The sequence below is a fragment of the Protomyctophum bolini genome (genome assembly GCF_963924005.1).
Source record: "Protomyctophum bolini genome assembly, chromosome: 3".
NCBI lineage: Eukaryota > Metazoa > Chordata > Actinopteri > Myctophiformes > Myctophidae > Protomyctophum > Protomyctophum bolini.
Genome location: NC_137864.1, coordinates 12,933,399 through 12,952,045, shown reverse-complemented (window position 1 = coordinate 12,952,045; position 18,647 = coordinate 12,933,399). Strand labels below are relative to the sequence as shown.

The following is an 18,647-nucleotide window of genomic DNA, read 5'->3' as shown; positions in this document are numbered from 1 at the left end:
AGGCATGATGTCATGAGGCGTGACCATATATGTGACCATACAGTATATGGAGCCCAACCAACTGACAGGAGATGCAGCTTTTCAGGTCGCAATCAACAATAGAGAATTCTTACAAACTGCTACTTCATTAGTATTCATACGTACCAGGATCCTGCACAGCTGTGGTGCATTTAGTATATTTCACTAATCATGTGCGAAACCATTTGGCGTCTAAGAAAGAGTATGACTACATTTATTTTAAGCATGCAAGGCAGACCGGCAGGCTGTCGAGGATGACCCCCAAAAAACAATGCAGCAACGGCCAGGAATAAAAATTAATCTTCTGCATAGTGAGAACATACAGCTACGTGAAATTTAAATTAATTTAGCTTATTTATGCAAATGAGGGAGCAACATTTTCATCAGCATCACCTTCATTTCCAATTTTCTCCAAACACATAAATAAGTGGAGCATTACGCCGTGAATTCTACCCTCTACTTGTCTCCATCTCTTGCTCCTTTTCACTTCCTTTGTCACTCGTCCACTCTCTCACACACGCGCGCACACACGTGCAGAGGCGCACACAAGAAGCTACGTTAACCTGGTGGTACTGCGGCGTGGAAGGATAATTAGCATTTTTATTGAAAACTTATGGTTTATTAAAGAGGTACTCGTCTATGAGGAAAGCCTGCGCGTCTGCTTGCGTGAGAGCGTGTATGCACAGCCAGGTGTGTAGACGTGCACCGAGCGTGCAGGGTGTGTGTGTGTGTGTGTGTGTGTGTGTGTGTGTGTGTGCGCGAGCCAGGTGTGTAGGCGTGCGCAGAACGTACAGACAGACACAGCGGCTACTGACAGCACCACCATTATCTCTTATCCCCAATCATCTCATCCAGGCTAAAATCCACCAAGGTCATTTATGGACATTTTCCCACTTCCCTCTGTATTATTAGTATTATTATTATTATGTCCTCAGTCCACCCGTGCACTTCCATCTGTACACTCATAGAGATACTGTTCCCCAACAGTATGGGTTTGGGAACAGTAACCTATTTCTGGGTCACGGACCAGTTTCTATGGGTCACGACTCGAGTAAAAATCCCATTTTCTTTTTAATATATACTAGACCGGTGCCCGGCTGTAGCGCACCGAGTCGGTAACGATGGAAGTTGGAGATCCATGCCTGTTGTGCTCGTATCAGAGTACCCGTTCCACCCCTCTGTCTGTGTCCCTTTTATGCCCATATATGGAGATTTATGTATCTATCTCTCTGTGTCCTTTTGTTCCTAAATATGGAGTTCTGTGTCGGGCATGCCCAAATATGAAGTGTTGTGATGTCAGAACAGGCCAGCTCCATATACGTAGATATAGGGGTGATCAGGTCCAGAGCCCGGGCAGAGGCCTTTTGTGGCGGTTCTGGACAACCGTGGGTCCGACCGACTCGACACCGGGCACTGCACTCCCTGTGGGGGTTTGGAACGTGTGTGTCCAATTTGAAGTCGGTGGGGCAAGCGGTTTTCGAGTTACAAGGGAAACATGCACATGCACACGTAAACGTAAACGTACGCACAAGGGGATAGACACCTAGCCGCGCACTGTTGTCACCGGGGACAACTGCACTGCAGGTGACACACATGTGTATGCACCCACGCGCGCACACACACACACACACACACACACACACACACACACACACACACACACACACACACACACACACACACACACACACACACACACACACACACACACACACTCACACTCACACTCACGAGTATGTGCAACTCATCATGGTGATGAAGTGATTGCGGGCGTCCTATCTGACAGAAGACGTATAGTTGGACAGGCCAGAGATTGATCTTATCTTTTAATTAGCTTTCCCCATTGAGCCCTGCCGCATTGTCTAAAAGAAAGCATGGATATTACATAACATATCGTTAGCTTGACTGATAAACACACTGTACTGTACAGAGCACAATGCTAGTGGGCTAATTGCTTTATTATACCTTTTGGGGAGCAAGGGTGTTGGTGGGTGTACAGTAGGAGTGCTCGCGGCGCGCTCGCACACGCACGCTCACTCACACACGGGCAAATTGTTACAATAACAACAACAACATTTTAAATAAAGATCTATCTATCTATCTATCTATCTATCTATCTATCTATCTATATACAAACTACTTAAATACTGTATCACTCTTTACTGATCGTGTGGGATATTCAGGTGTCATAGCAACACAACAATAGGCATGACAAACAGATAGAGAGATTAGAGAGATTAGAGAGATACAAAATAAGTATTAATTTGGAGGTGACTGTATAGTCATATAGGAGTCCAGCTACAGAGAATGTATATGGATATTTATAACCTGCCTGGAGTGCTATGAGCCGGTATACACAGGTGGCTAATTACTGACAATGCTCCTTGGGTAGTTTGGCACAAGAGTGGCACATGATGCTTCTACCACAGGGAGCAAGTAGGGCCTGTGTGTGTGTGTGTGTGTGTGTGTGTGTGTGTGTGTGTGTGTGCGCGTGTCATTATGTGTATGTTCATATGTGCACTCATGAACAGCTCTCTCTCTGTCCCTAAGTGCATGTTCTATCTGCAGATGTGTGCGTGCAATCGTTCATGTGTGTGTATGTGTATGTGTATGTGTGTGTGTGTGTGTGTGGGTGTGCGCGCATGTGAGTGCGTGTGTGTGTGTCTGTTTTCTTAGTTTCAGCTTTGGGGAGCAGCCAAAACCCTGCAGTACAGTACAGCGAGGGGAGATGGGGAGATGGAAAGAGAGAGAGAGAGAGAGAGAGAGAGAGAGAGAGAGAGAGCAAGCCAAAAGTCCTCAAGAGAAGATTCTGGACAGAGTTTCTGTGAAGATGGAACCATGCATAATTTAATTAGCTATTTATTTTATAACCCGAAACATCAAACGTCTCTGAAAGTAAAATGTTGAGTGAAACATACCCTTCCTCCTTATATATATATTTGTTTTTGAATCACCTTGACTTTGATGAGTTGATCTGCCGAGTACATGATGTCACGGGGGGTATACATTTGTAATACGTTTTGCATGCACTATCAAGTACATCTACCGCTAATCCCCAGGGGTCATCGCCATGTTGGCTTGTGGTGGTGGACATTTTTGTCAGCATATTTATTTTGCCACGCACATACAAAATGAATAGATAATAATATTACCAGAAGCACTTAAATAGATAGCCCTGAATAACAGGTCTGTAACGCTGAGTGTTCAAAATGATGGTGTTCAATGAATGATTTGAACACTCTCAGAGTTAACAGTTAAGGGGGTCCTTGCAAATAAAACATTTGAGAACCACTAGTACTAGTTGGTGCCATATATTGTCATAATACATAATTGCCATACATATTCTGAAGAAAACCTGTAGATTGACATTCAGTAAGTAGGTGTTATATGATCATAATGGCGTGTAAAACAGAATATCAAAAGAATGTGCCACGGACAAGACCAAGTCTTTGCCACGGGACACATTTGGTCCGTGTACGGACATGTTGGTGACCCCTGCTCATCCCCATTTGGCCAGGGGAGATATTACACTTATGAGTAGGGATGGAGCTCAAAACCCGAGCCCATTGCAACGGTAACACATGTATGGAGTACCCGGTATCAACACGGTTTGGGCTTATCGAGCCTGTTATCGAGCATATAGCGGCCCATGACGTCATAAATCTGATCACCCATGGCTGTCAAAAAGTGTATTTCACGCCTGCCAACCAGTGCTGCCCGGGTAAACAAAATGACGCTTTTAAGTTGACGGTATACACACATACCGTAAGTAAACCACATACCAGTTAATTAAAAAGTTTCTTCGATATTGTTTTCCAAAAGTTAAAAGGTCACTTGCCTTCTGTCTGTTAGAAAAGTTCTGTATTTGAAGTGCAAGTGATTATTATTTAAACATAAATTGGTTACAGTTTATAAAGAGTTGAAGAGACATGGAGACTTTATAGTAGTTATCACAGTACTATTCATAATATAAAGCCAATTAAACAGCCCTGATGAAGACCGTATAGGTCGAAACATGTCGGTTAAATAAAGTTTTCCTCCTTTTTAACCTTTAAGTGTGATCTCCGTTTTGTTCTAAAGCCAATTAAGTGAATGCAGGTTGATTTAATGATAGGCAAACATATTTAAAACTTTTGTCATCTTCATTTAATTTTAGATGGTGGTCAGCAAGATACCAGTTTTGTTCAGAATTTGCCATCTCACGTCTTTCCACACAATTTTAGAAGACGCGCGATAGTGAGCTTGATAAAAGCTCATTATCAATACAAATAAACGACTTATTAGTTCAGGAAGTACTACCCCAAACCCAACCCCCGCTCACTGCAGTGCTAGTTACTGTACATTGAATTAACATACCGTACAGATTGTTTAAAATAATGTTTTATTCATTATAATAAGTTCCGGATTGCAGGATCTTATACCGCATGCACTACCTGTCAGAATAGCAACGAGGCGAAGGGAGTGCCCCAGAGACATTTCAGATGTATACATTTGACCTTTTTATTCCCAAAAGCGAGGTCCAATGTGGTCATCTGTTTGGACAGCATGCCTGAGATGCGTGTAGCGGTGCACACATTCTGCAGCACATTCCTCTGGGCCAAGTGCCTGAAGGCGTTTTTTATTTTATGTTTTATGTTCAACCTGCGCAGGAGATTTTCAAAGCACATCGGAGAAGAAAGGCGGTGTTCTGCGATGATGACCGACCTTTCACAAAGGAGCTCTTACTTATCGATCCCTCTCGATTGATGCAAATGTTTTTTTCCCAAGGCATTTCATTGATTACAAACGCCATCTCTCATCAGCCACAAAATACACTGACTTGGCAGCCTTCCCTGTTCCCTACATTTGGATATCCAGCTAGAGATAAACACACACGGATAACAAGGATACACTCTGTGTATCTTTTTTTCTTTTTTAGATTGAATTGGGTTGACAGAGAAAATTATCATAAATGTTTGGTAAAAATATATCGTGGCCTGTGAAGCGTAAGAAAGCAGGAAAATAAGACACAAGGACTTCTCAGACAGTAAAGGAAAGTGTGGCAAGGAGCCAAGAAGCATCAGGACTTGTTTAAGCTCAAGACCACTGGTTGTCAATGTGTGGTTGAAGGCACTCCCGCAGTTAAGTGATGGCTAGTTAGAACCAAATGGACCCTTACAGGTCTGTGAGCGTGGACCGAATGCACTACCATTTATTTTGTACACTCTCAGATGTGGAAAAAAGTGCTGTAAACAAACGTTAAAAGTTCATAGACTTGGCTTGCCACATGATGTAATTCCAAAAGCCAGACGTTGGAGCACAATGCTACATGCTCATATTTTGCCTGATGAAGACCTGCTAGGTCGAAACCATTTAAAATAAAGTAAGTCCCTGGAGCTCTGAACTAGTGCGCGGATGTTTCTTCACTTGGCACTAAACACAATGTTGGCATAAAATGTGCACGCAATCCTATCTGTGAATGAACATGATCCAGCCAGAGCACTTTGGGCACAAAACTACACATGTACTATCTCTCTCTCCCCCCCCTCTCTCTCTCTCTCTCTCTCTCTCTCTCTCTCGCTCTGTGTTAGAGGAGCACTGTAATGACTTTGGTTTCAGGCGCTGCCAGCTTTTGGAGGAGGAAACTTCATCCAGACTAACCCATCTGTTATCAGATCACCATCGAACTCTTCCCTCCTGTGCACACCCCGTTGTTATTAAGCCATATTGGCGGAACCATGAAACACTTTGAGTACAGTACTGTAGGTGTCCTTGCTTTCAGCGCAGTGGAGGTTTGCATTTAAATCAAAGAGAAAGGTGGAGAAATATGCACGGCCATGTGTTATGCATTGCCGTGGAATGCGTGGACAGAACACGTGACACACACACACCGTGCATTCACATACTTTAGGCCTATGCACAGTGGTGGAAAAGTAGCCTACTCACATTTTTTACTTAACGTAAGTAAAAGTATAAATATTGCAATGTAGAAATACTCTGTAATTCAGTTAAAAGCCTACCTGGCAACAAACTGAAATGTGTGTGTGTGTGTGTGTGTGTGTGTGTGTGTGTGTGTGTGTGTGTGTGTGCGTGCGTGTGCGTGCGTGCACATGCTTGCCGGGGCATTAAGCAGGTATCAGGTTATTTCTTTTCCATTTGCTCAGGAGAGAGGTCTCTGATAGTCCTATTATTTAATCTGCTGGTCATCCTAGATGGCGGCCGGGCTAGGAGCCGTTTAGCCAGACATAATTGAATGCCTCGGTGCAGGAGATCACCGTTGCTGTCTGCATGCAGCGTGCTGCCATGCCTTCACTCTCACAGCGCTGTTAACAGCCGCGAGTTACTGACACCCGCTCCTATAAGGGATTTATATGGGATTCCCACATGAAACTGAGCGAAAAAACACTTTCAGAACACACAAGGTGATAGTTCCAGTCAAGCGGGCGCACACACACACACACACACACACACACACACACACACACACACACACACACACACACACACACACACACACACACACACACATACACACACACACACACTGGAGATTCTGTTCAAAATGAAATTGTGTCCTAATTGTAATAAACTAGACGTATCACGGTTGTATGCCTACGGCCAACCGGCAGTGCCGGCTTAACGGAAGGGCTTTCGGTGCTGCAGCACAGGGCAACACGGTGGCTCAGGGGTATAGTGGCCGGATGGTAACCGCAAGGTTGCCAGTTCGAACCCGGAATGCCCAAGAGTTAGTGTCAAAGTGTCCTTGAGCAAGACTCTGAACCCCTAATTTCTCCTGATGCGCTGGTTGGTGCCTTGCATGGTTTCCGGCCCGCCGCCATCGGTGTATGAATGTGTGTGTGAATGGGTGAATGTATTAATGTACAATCTATGTAAAGCGCCTTGGATAAAGGCGCTATATAAATGCACCATTTACCATTTAACCCATTGATGCCTGAGGCCGAATCTGGGAACGCCTTCTAATCTAGGGCCTGACCTAAGGTCTCTGAAAACCTTCAAATTCTGATGATTTCTTTTTTAAATAGTTATGTTGCTACATGTATAGCAATAGCTGATGAGACACAGAGAGCGCGCCAGCATCAAGGGTAGAACAACGTATACGTTGCACCAGGCGTCAATGGGTTAAAGGCTGCTGGTGCAGAAGGAGCTGTTAAACGGTGAAACTAACGTGATTCCCCAACCACCAACTTTACCGCGTATACAGTATCACCAGAGTTTGTGATCGTCAGTCCAATAGTTCTATAGTTCAAGTTCAGTTATATGTCATCCGAGTACAAAGCACATGTTGAAGAAAAAGACAGCGGCAACATCCCAGCTCTGCTGGTAACAGCATATTGACAGACCAACACCCTAACGTACACGGCCGAAACCACCATGCAATCAAATAAACGTGTTTGTAACCATCAAACTGCCCACACTAATTACTTGTGGCATCTAATGTGTGCGTTTGGCACTGACCCAAACTATAGAGAAACCCCCATGTCTTTTATCACTAAGTAAACCACTTGAACGAAACCCTACATAGTTTAACTGTAGAGAGACCACCAACCCCCCCTCCCCTCCCCCTGTCTCTTAACTCTAGGTTAACCACTTAAACCATACACAATATAATGACAGGGGTCCCCCAGGGAAATATTTGGTCCCATCCTTTTATCCCTAGACCAGTGGTTTTCAACCTTTTTCATATCAAGGCGCCCCATTATTTATTCAGCCACCAGACCACCATTTGATGTTTTAGTCTCGCGGATCCAAAACTAAAGAATATTTTGTTGTGGTTGGATAAGCTGTACTGATGTTGGTACCATTTAAGAGATAACAGGCAAACGTTGATAAAAAAAATTACAATTCTGGTGTAGACTTCTTGTAAACCTTGTAAGAGAGTACATTTGGACCCTTAAATGGACCCTTAAAGGGTCCATTTGATTATTAGTTATAATACTATAACTTTCCATCATTTAGCTGGGGACCACCAGAAACCCCCTGCTTTAACTCTTGAGTGTAAAACGAAACAAAAATGTTACACGATTGAGTTAAATTATTGTTAAACATCCGCATTACTAGTTAATTTACAAGATGTCTACAGAATTAGATGAATTGTTGTTTTGCCTGTTATCTATGGTACTACCAGTATATCAATACAGCATGGAATTGGGGACAAAATCTTACCCAACGACAACAACAAAAAAAATCGTTTTGAGTCTGAGAGGCTGAGAGGCTAAAAGTCATCAAATGGTGGTCCTTGGCTCAAATGCAGAATAAATAATAGACCTTGATATGAAAAGGGTTGAAAACCACTGCTCTACACCAAATATCGTAGCTGAAAATAGCCTTTGGAAAAAGCTGTACTCACACAGATGGACCGTTTTCACTGAATGTTAGCCTTTTATGACATGCCCAGCATAGGGACACTCTGGTCAGTGGTGGACAGGGAGTTAGAACATTTACTCAAGTACTATACTTACTGTAAATAAATACTTTTACATTATTATTATTATCTGTACTTTTCTTGTGTATTTGTATGGTTTGTAATACTTCCACTCCACTCTTCTACTTTTGACGCCAGTACATTTCTAGTAAAGGGAAAAGAACATTATGAATAAACCACTTTAGCCCCAATTCAAACGCAGTGAAAATAGCCAATGTGAGCTTGTAGATTTGCTATTTTCACTGTTACTGATATTTTTCTAAATAAATAAAATACTTTGTAATTTTTCACTTCGTATTTGTTAAAGCATGTACTTTCGAATACTCAAGTATAATTTTTGACAGATCCACTTGGTCACTTGGTAGTTTGAGTAATGCTTGACCAGGCGTATCTATCGAGTATTTCTGTCCACCACTGATTCCCAGTATAGGGACGCTAGGCTAGGGTCCAGGTGGTTAGAGGTCACACAGCCATCTGTCACCATTTGAGCCTATCCTTCCTTCATGTCCTTCCTCTCCCTCACGCACAGAGTGCCTCACTTTCCACAGGAACATAGAATGATTCTCACATTACACACTGACAACAACTCCCATGTCATACTGTGATGTTGAACTGCACCCAGGGTTACATTAATTTAGCTCCTACAGTATATGACGCGCCCTACCAACAGTCGTAAAGGAAATGTGAAGCCCTGTACTCTACTTCAAAACCACTCTCAAAGAGCACTTACGGGTGGCTGTAATTCGAAACTGGCTCCAGTAAAAATGTCAAAGCCTCCCCCCTTTACTATACATATTAATTCTATACTTCTTTTTTGTTTTTTTTGCATAGCATTGTATATTTACGTATTCTGTCATTAAACGTTCTGGATGGAATATCAAGGTCCCCAATGGAAACAAGCCTTAGCGCTTTCTTGGGTTTTTGATCCTCTTAGCAGACCTTGTATTGAACTGTACCCTCAATCTGAGACACTCTACCCACAACGCAACTCTCAGAGTTGAACATAACACTGACAATTTAAAGAGAAATGACATCACACTGTACACTCAACTCTCCAAAGAGTGGAGAGGAAAGCAAAAGCAAACTTACTGTATGGAACACACTCATACTGGACCTCCAGGTATTTGTATGTGCCAGGGCAGGGGTCAGGGAACACGTCAGGGCCAGCCACCACTGCACACTGCGTACGGTTGTTGCATCTGCAGAGAGAGAGAGAGAGAGAGACAGAGAGAGAGCATTATCGTCTCCGTGTGTGTTTGTTTTCGGGATTCAGATTCAAAAGTAGCAGATTGACGGGCTCAAAACATGTTGATTAGCGCCACTTTTCGAGGTCGTAGATCTACTACTTTTGATGCTTTGTGTGAGTTACACTGTAGTATGTGTTAATTTAAAAAAATAACATAACATACATCGCGAGACATTGCCAAAGCATTTTCGGGGGTCCCCAGCCAAAATCGTTGAGAACCCCTGGACTACTGTATGGAGAATGGACATACAGTAAGAGGTTTCTGCTCGACAGCAACAATATCTCAATGGTATACATCCAGTGATCCAGATAGCATGTACATAGTTGCTGTTAGGCAGAAACCTTGTATGTCCAAAACCTGTGCTCCAATGGATCCAGTGTAGTCATTTTGGGGGGCTGGCTCCAGAGAGCACATATAGTTATCTACAGCATCAAACTATTTCCACATACTTTGTGCTCGGAATCTAGTTCAAACTTCAACATGTTCAGCTTTATGCAGTTATTTAAGCTTGTATTTTTCTTTAAAAGAAAAATATATTTTGTAAAAGGGTCAGATCTTTCTTAACCTCGCCTCACCAGGCTTTCCACCTCGGAGGAAATGTAAAGCCTAGTCTGTGTTACTAAATTGCTGTGTGATCCGGTCAGGAGTGAATCAGTGGATGATATCTTACGTCATGTTGTAGTCATTGTTTTGTAGTCACTAGGTTGGATCCCTCAAACCAGAACTTATTTTCCCTCAAACCGGAAGAATAACGCCTTCCCAATAAAAGCCTTGATGCAGCGTAGTTTCGCAGATTTCTAAAATATGAATGTGAGTGTACTTTCCAGAGACTATTTAGCGTCTGTAAACCCGTTATCCCACGGGGAAATTCTATTCTCATCGCAGGCTACGAGAGAGAGTCACGCTTTTATTGGGAAGGTATAATTCTTCCGGTTTGAGGGGAAGAAACTCTGGTTTGAGGGTTCCGGCCTGATGACTACAAAACAATGACTACAACATGAGGTAAGATATCATCCTGATGACTACAAAACAATGACTACAACATGACGTAAGATATCATCCTGATGACTACAAAACAATGACGTAAGATATCATCCGCTCCCGACTGAATCATAAACCCGAAAAGGAATGCTGTCCATACTGTAGATCTTTCTAGGTTCACACAGAGGTGCTATCTGTGGTTAATATAACAACGCATTCAAACCTCTGTCGCTTCCTGGTGACGGCAGTGAATATGTCATCATCCATCATCAGCCCTTTTTGTAATTTATTTTAAAACTTTTTCTTCAGCTTTAATACATTTTCTACTGTACATATACATTGCAGGTTTTCAGCGAGCCCATAGTTTCTGCAGGAATTGCTTTTCTAGTTTAATCACAAGCTCTGGTTAATACTTTTCATATAAATCAGACAGAATTAACTACTTTCAACCTGACACCCCTATTTTGGGCATTTGTAGGCAAAAATCTTAGACAATTTACAATTTACACTTTAGGCATTTATAAAAGGCTCTTAATCCAGAGCGATTTACAATAAGCAAGAACAACACAAGGTAATACATCAAATGCATAGAAACAGTCTTCTAGAATCATTAGAAAACTAGGAACCTATCATCTGTCTAACAAGACCAAAGGATCAAATTGCATGCCCATATAACGACAATCTTTGCACAACACAGTTTACTTTTTTCATTTTTTAAGATGAAATATGTTTAACATACTGTAACGACAGCGACGATAATGTTAAACAAGTGTCACCCGTTTGATGTCACACACAAACAGAGACGCAGACAAGACAACGAGTGAAGCTTCTTCACACTGAGCAGTGAACAACAGACAACGTGACATATCTGTCCAGACACATTGCTGTCACACCTGAACAGAACAAAGCATTAATGGAAACATTGAGTTCTCTTATACGTAAACACATGGCCACCATAAGATAGCAGTGTGACAATAATGACACCACTGCCTGTCTGTGCATGTTTATGTACTGTATGTACTGTGCTTGCATGTACAACGTACAGTACACACTACACACTGTGTGTGTGTGTGCGTGTGTATGTGTGTGTGCGCACACCTGTGCGTACATTCGTGCATAAGTGCATTTGTGCGTGTGTGCGTGTGTGTGTGTGTGCACAAAAATTTACCCACAAGTATAGTAGTACGGCTGTTTAAAAAAAATAGACTTACGACTAGGAAAATAAAAATTCGGGTTGGGGTTATATTTAGGATCAGGCATTAGGAAGTTAGGTTTAGAGGTTAGGTTGGGGTTATACCTGATTTATTTATACTTTATACCGAAAATATCAGATCCACAAGCTCACACACACATCACAGCGTGACGCGTGCTGTGAGCTCCTAGATCGGTTCAGGTTAGAAACATCACAAAATGGTACGAATTTCATTCATAACCTCGGCGTCCAAAAATGTTATTGTCCTCACAAGTATAGTAATACTTAAGAGGACTGTGTGTGTGTGTGTGTGTGTGTGTGTGTGTGTGTGTGTGTGTGTGTGTGTGTGTGTGTGTGTGTGTGTGTGTGTGTGCGTGCGTCACAGTGCGTGTGTGTGTGCGTGCAGCATGGAGAACAATAACCTGCCGCTTTAGGCCTGGTGCGCCCTCCAGACTCCAGGTAATTAATTCCAATTATCAGAGGACCTCTCTCCTCTGACATACACAAAGTAAGTACCTCTCTTTGTCATTAACACGGGTTATGGCAGGCCACACATAAAGTGTAGGCTTTGTGTGTGCTTGCGTGTGTGTGTGCGTGCATGCGCGTGCATGCGCGTGCGTCTGTGTCCATGTGAAAACGCATACGTGATCTGCATGTGCAAGTAGTGTACGTGTGATTAAACGTGCCACCCCCCATTCCTCATAAACAAAGCTGATAATTATAAGGTATTGCAGGAAGCCTTGTGCTCTCATGATAGATAGGTGTAATAACATTACACACTGCCCCCACACAAAAGCACCGCTTTCCCCGGCTGAAATTAATTATTCAACGAGACTGAATAAAGGATCATTTTGCTGTTGGGAAGAAACCTTGTATCTCCATATTAAAGCGGTTTTTTTTTACATTAATTTAATGCCTTACTTTGTCACCCAGTAGTGTCGTACAAATGTATCGAAAATAGCCAATCTTCAAGCTCAGGATGATTTTAACCTATAATTGACCTTATGCAGACCATGTTACCGCAATTTGCCATTGACATCCCATTCATCCAAACAGAAAAGTCCTATCTGATTGTATTAAACAACGTCAAACTCATCAACAGCAGCTGTTTGAAAAGCAAAGTGTTTGTTTCATAAAAATCCACCGTAGACATGTTATGAGCTACTTCCTGTGTTGGAGTTTGGAAGTGCATTCAGTAAAGCAATGTCCTGCTGCCTCCTACAGTATGTGCAAATTCAAAACAGGTGGTGCGCAGGACCGTTGAGTGATATCCAACGAGAACTTCCAAACTCCAACACTTAAAAAAATTATCTTTCTTGACAGAAAGTAGCTCATAACATACAGTATGGTGGACTTTTCTGAAACAAAATCTTTGCTGATAGGAAGAGAATAATTCAAGCTTTTCGTACAGCTCCAATGTTGGTGAGTTTGACGAAATATGGTGCCAAGAATGGCACCATATTATCAGGGGCATTATCAATTATATGAAGATAGATAGGTTGACAATGGGCAAAGTTGTCTGTGAGTTTTATACATCGTTAATGCCATGAAAGGAATTAACGAGAGCTTGTGAGAGCACAAAAGCTACAACTACACAGGACCCACTGCAACACAAAAACTACAACTACACAGGACCCACTGCAACACAAAAACTACAACTACACAGGACCCACTGCAACACAAAAACTACAACTACACAGGACCCACTGCAACACAAAAACTACAACTACACAGGACCCACTGCAACACAAAAACTACAACTACACAGGACCCACTGCAACTAAACCAATTTAGACATAATTGAGGTTTCCACCCGACAGCGACTAGTATATATATATATATACTGTATAGAATTACACTAAAGATAATAAGTAACATCAGGAGAAAAGGCTTATTATAGGGAGGCCGGTGAGCGATTTCTCCCCTTCTCTCGATATTTTCTCTCAATTACTCCTACTGCTCATAATCTCCATCCCCGGCTCCCTCTGTACCTGTCAGACAGGCGACATTTACATTAAAAACATCAAGATTCTCAAATTGAGATTCTTTTTTTTAATGAGTCTTGCCGAACCCCCTCAAGTCCCCTTTTTCTTACTGGAACATTCAATAATTTGCATTATGAAATATGCATGAGCGCTAATTCAATTTTCACTCTGGTGTTCTGGCATGACGCGTGCAGAGCTGACGGCAGGTCGCGGACATGCGCGGCTTTATCGCGTACAGTAATTGGTCTCCGTCAGTGGTGGTAAAAGTATTGAAAGTCACTTATTACTTAAGTAAAAGTATCAATACTGTAATTTAGAAATACTCTGTTACAAGTAAAAGTCCGGAATTCAACATGTACTTGAGTAAAAGTACATGTTGAATTCCGGACGTAGCAAAAGTAAAAGTATCTCACTATGCAGAATTCCCCGTTTCAAGTTTTCGAATGTATACAAATATTTTACAAGCTCTCTCTAAATATCTACAAGCTCACAATGCGTTGCATCGCGACGCATTGTGGTCACTGGTTCAGTTGGGCTCACGTTTGGTCTTCACACTGTGAGGTTAAAGGTCATACAGACTGACACTGTGAGGTTAAATGTCATACAGACTGACACTGTGAGGTTAAAGGTCATACAGGCTGACACTGTGAGGTTAAAGGTCATACAGGCTGACACTGTGAGGTTAAAGGGTCATACAGACTGACACTGTGAGGTTAAAGGTCATACAGAGTGACACTGTGAGGTTAAAGGTCATACAGGCTGACACTGTGAGGTTAAAGGTCATACAGGCTGACACTGTGAGGTTAAAGGGTCATACAGGCTGACACTGTGAGGTTAAAGGTCATACAGACTTCTGAGATTAATGTACACGTCGTACAACGAAACATCAATCGGGCTTAAAGGGCCACTTCACCCCTTTTGCAACCAGATCTTATTTCAATGATGTTTAGGACACAAGCGGTGTGTTTTTAGATATTTTAGTCACAGAGCCATGTTCATGACCAGAATGTGTCATGAAAATGTGTTCTCACTTCTTTCCTGGACTACATGTTGTCTCAATAGGACAGCCCATGTGGGTGCACCAAAGCATTATGGTCATTGTAGGAATTCAGCAATCCGGTCAAACACTATAGTCAAACACACAGACTACATTATCTTTCTGGCCATAGAGTGCACATTTCAAATTGTGCTACTGTTATCAACTACAAATACTATTAACATTGAGCGATTGCAGTTTCTTCCAGCTGTGAAATAGCCCTTTAAAAAAAGCGTTTTGTCGCATCTTTGGTCTGAACCAGGCCTTCCCGAGGCCTAGAACCTCTATATGCCGATGTCATATGCTGATATCTGTCGTGTATGTGATAATGTGTCATATTCTAACGATAATACCGGCCAAGTTTTTCTCTCCTCTTTACCCTCCCTTCCCTTTTCTCGCCTCTGGGCTTTTTAATTTCTTGCCCCAATGCCTCCATCATCGGTCACCTGTCATCAGTGCAAGACAGGGACTGGTAGTGGGGCTGGTGGGGGGGGGTGGACACAAACTAACACAGCACCACAACTTCATTCCTGACACCTATCAAAAGGACTGGCCTGCCAGCCGAGGTGTAACAGAGCACAAAAGCAGCCATTAACCCTGAACCCCTTTTGGTGTTTTAAGCATTGTGTTACACTTTAGCTATTGAAAAATAGCAGATCTACAAGCTCATAGCTCGGCAGCTTGTAGATCATTGAATATAATTTTATATTCTTTCAGAGCGAACGTTTTTAACTCAAATCTTCTGGGGGGTCCCCTGGAACAACACATTTTCAGATGCAGGTCCGTGCCCAAATACAGATACTTCTGGGGGTCCTTGACATGAAATAGGTTGAGAACCACTGACATCTAGGTTTTTCAGAAAACTGCCAGGATTTAGAAGGCATTTGTAGAATCGTCCCGGTGACGCCCTGCAGGCCTGCGTGCACCACACTGGTGATGATGTCATCACAGCGGGTTCACACAGGGGGTATAGCGGACAGCGGCTTCAGTTTCCCTCGCGTCAGAATGACTCCGTTCTCAGAAAGTTCCGCTGCCATAATCCCTGGCAGAGATGAGCACAATATTTGTACTCGGCCAGGCCAAAAGGTGTGACTCATGGGTTGAATCACACAACGCTGGGGCTTTGTTGACTCATGCTTCAACGGACCACATGAGCCCTGCGGCGTCCTTATTCTGGGGTGAACGTTTGGCAAACATCGCAGATATACAAGACCATTGTAGAACTTGTAGATCGATATATTTACGGTAGAGCGATGCAAAAACAGGAGGGGGGGCTAGTATAGAGCCCTGTGCATTTCCCATCAGTGCGTTGGTCGGTTAATTGGTCACCACAGGCAAGCCCCCAAATTATGTGCCCAGGTCTTGTGACATGATGTGACATCAAGAACCTGTTCTGACATTCCATATGTTGATCCTTCCCCATCCGTCCTTCCTCTTCGATGTCTCCCTTTTGACTTATACCTACCTGTCCATACAAAATTCAAACTCTAGACGGGCCTGCCCCAAAGTTATTAGTGCAGTCGAGCCACGCCCGGCAGCTGGCGAAAACTAGAGTTCTCAACAGGCCCGGAAATTAAGGCCCGGAATGTCCCCGGTACCACCCTTAGATGTCCATATACTGTATGGAGCTGACTTGTTCTGACATTCCATGTTGATCTGTATGTGTGTATATAGTGGTTAAATATAAATACAATTTGATACCGCATTTCTATATCTGCAACCACTCCTTCTATTGCTGTCTATTCCTGTATACTGTACATCTCCACCACCCTTTTCTGTGCTTGCTCTAAACCTAGATAATAAACCAATTTCTCCCTCTGCCTTTGTCTCCATCTTCTCGCCAAGGAATGATTCCTCTATAGTCTCCCCTCATCCCATGCCTATATACCATGCTTTTCTTTTTCTTTCCGTTCTTTCCAATTTCCAAAAGTCTCCACACATTCTGCGCCGTCTGTTTATCTGTCTTTAACCCACTTAGCTGTAGCTTCCGGAGCCAGAGCCAGATAGTGCACGCGGTGGGCTTCTTATTGCTTTCGTCTCTACCTCTCCCTTTTTCCTCCCTAAGTCACTCTCTCCCAAGCCCCTGACATTTCCCTCTGTGTCCGTGTGTGTACTTCTCTGACTTTCTCACTTTGTCTCCTAGTCCATTTGGACCTGAGGATGCATGTGTGTCATACTGTAGTTCCTATAGCTTTTAACCACTATAACCATTATTTTAGACTTTAGCTGTCGGAAAATATCAGATCTACAAGCTCATAGCGCGGCACCCTGATGCCGCGCTATACGATCTTGTATATCTGCAAAAAAAAAAAATCGTGAAAACATGGCGCAAATATTTTAACATATATTCTTTCACAGCAAACGTTTTTAACTCAAATATTTGCTTCTGCACGTGGTGGGGGGTCCCTGGAACAACATATTTTCAGAAGGCGTCCGCAGCCAAAAACCAGATAATTCTGTGCATCCTTGACATGAAAAAGTTTGAGCACCGGTGCACCACCGATACGTTGTTCAGGATGTTGTAGAACCTGTCCTCGTGGTCTTAATGGGCTAGTAGTGAGTCGGTCTCGCTCCACATATTCCTCCCTGTCTCCCGCAGCTAATATCTACCCCCCCCTGCCCAACCCCCCCCATCCACCCATGGCTCCCTCGGGGTCTCGGCTCCATCCTCTCTCCGTCCCTCCATCCGTCCCTGCATCCTCCGCAGCACAGGCACCGCTTGCGTCACCGCTCGCTCTGTCAGAACCAGTAGTCTGAGTCACATCCAAAAATGACTCGCTCTCCGGCTTATTACCCCCTCCCCCCTCTCTCTCTCTGTCTCTGGCAATGTTTCCCTCTGTCTCTCTCTCCTCTACTGTGTCTCTATCTCGACCGCACAGCAGCAATAACTAATGATAAAAAGCACAGCAAGAATTTGCAAATCCACAACACTGTTGTTCGCTTACCGACGACCCGTGGTGACTCATGTGCACGCACACACACACACACACATACACACACACACACACACACACATTACCGTGTGCACCTATACACAAACCATTGCTTATTCACCGACAGCGAAGCGTCTCCATTGTTTTGCAGAGAACTTGTGTGTTGTTGGAAGAAACACTGTATTCTAATTAGCATGACTACATCAAAACCAGCCAGTGGCCTGGATACCCCCTCGCCTGCTGGCTTTCTGCTGCGCACAACGCAAGAGGGACTAACACACACACACACACACACACACACACACACACACACACACACACACAGGATGTATAACGGTCATAATTATGCAGCCGATCATATCCTGATATTGAACCACTTCCAACCATTCCATCCCTATTGTATAGTGTCATTATAGGCAAAAAAAAGAGCTCGTAGACTATTTTTTTATGTTCTATTTTTAAAAAACGTTAATCAAATCTCGGTTCTGTGTGTGTGTGTGTGTGTGTGTGTGTGTGCGTGTGCACGCACGCACGCACGCACTGTAAGAAATGTTCCAGTGGGTGTTGTGCTTTCTCTCTCTCTCTCTCCCTCTCCCTCCCTCTCTCTCTCCCCCCCTCCCTCTGCCTCTATCTCCCTCCCTCTCTCTCTCTCTCTCTCTCTCTCTCTCTCTCTCTGCCTCTCCCTCCCTCCCTCCCTCTCTCTCTCTCTCTCTCTCTCTGCTACTTGTGAGCATAACGACATAACGGCCCATCAGGGGTAGGACCTCATGGAGTGGGTGTTAACCACTATCTCATACCTCAGGGATCCTCCAATAGCTCAACCTGTGAGCCAC

General features: G+C 43.3%; 1 protein-coding gene across 1 annotated transcript in view; it reads right to left on the bottom strand.

Annotated features, from left to right (window-relative positions):
• LOC308312950 (adhesion G protein-coupled receptor L3-like) overlaps positions 1 to 18,647 on the bottom strand; it is a 204,015-nt gene that overhangs the window by 104,072 nt on the left and 81,296 nt on the right. Inside the window, 1 exon segment of the mRNA XM_080759759.1 lies at positions 9,530 to 9,639. Coding sequence (XP_080615885.1) covers positions 9,530 to 9,639 — 110 coding nt within the window.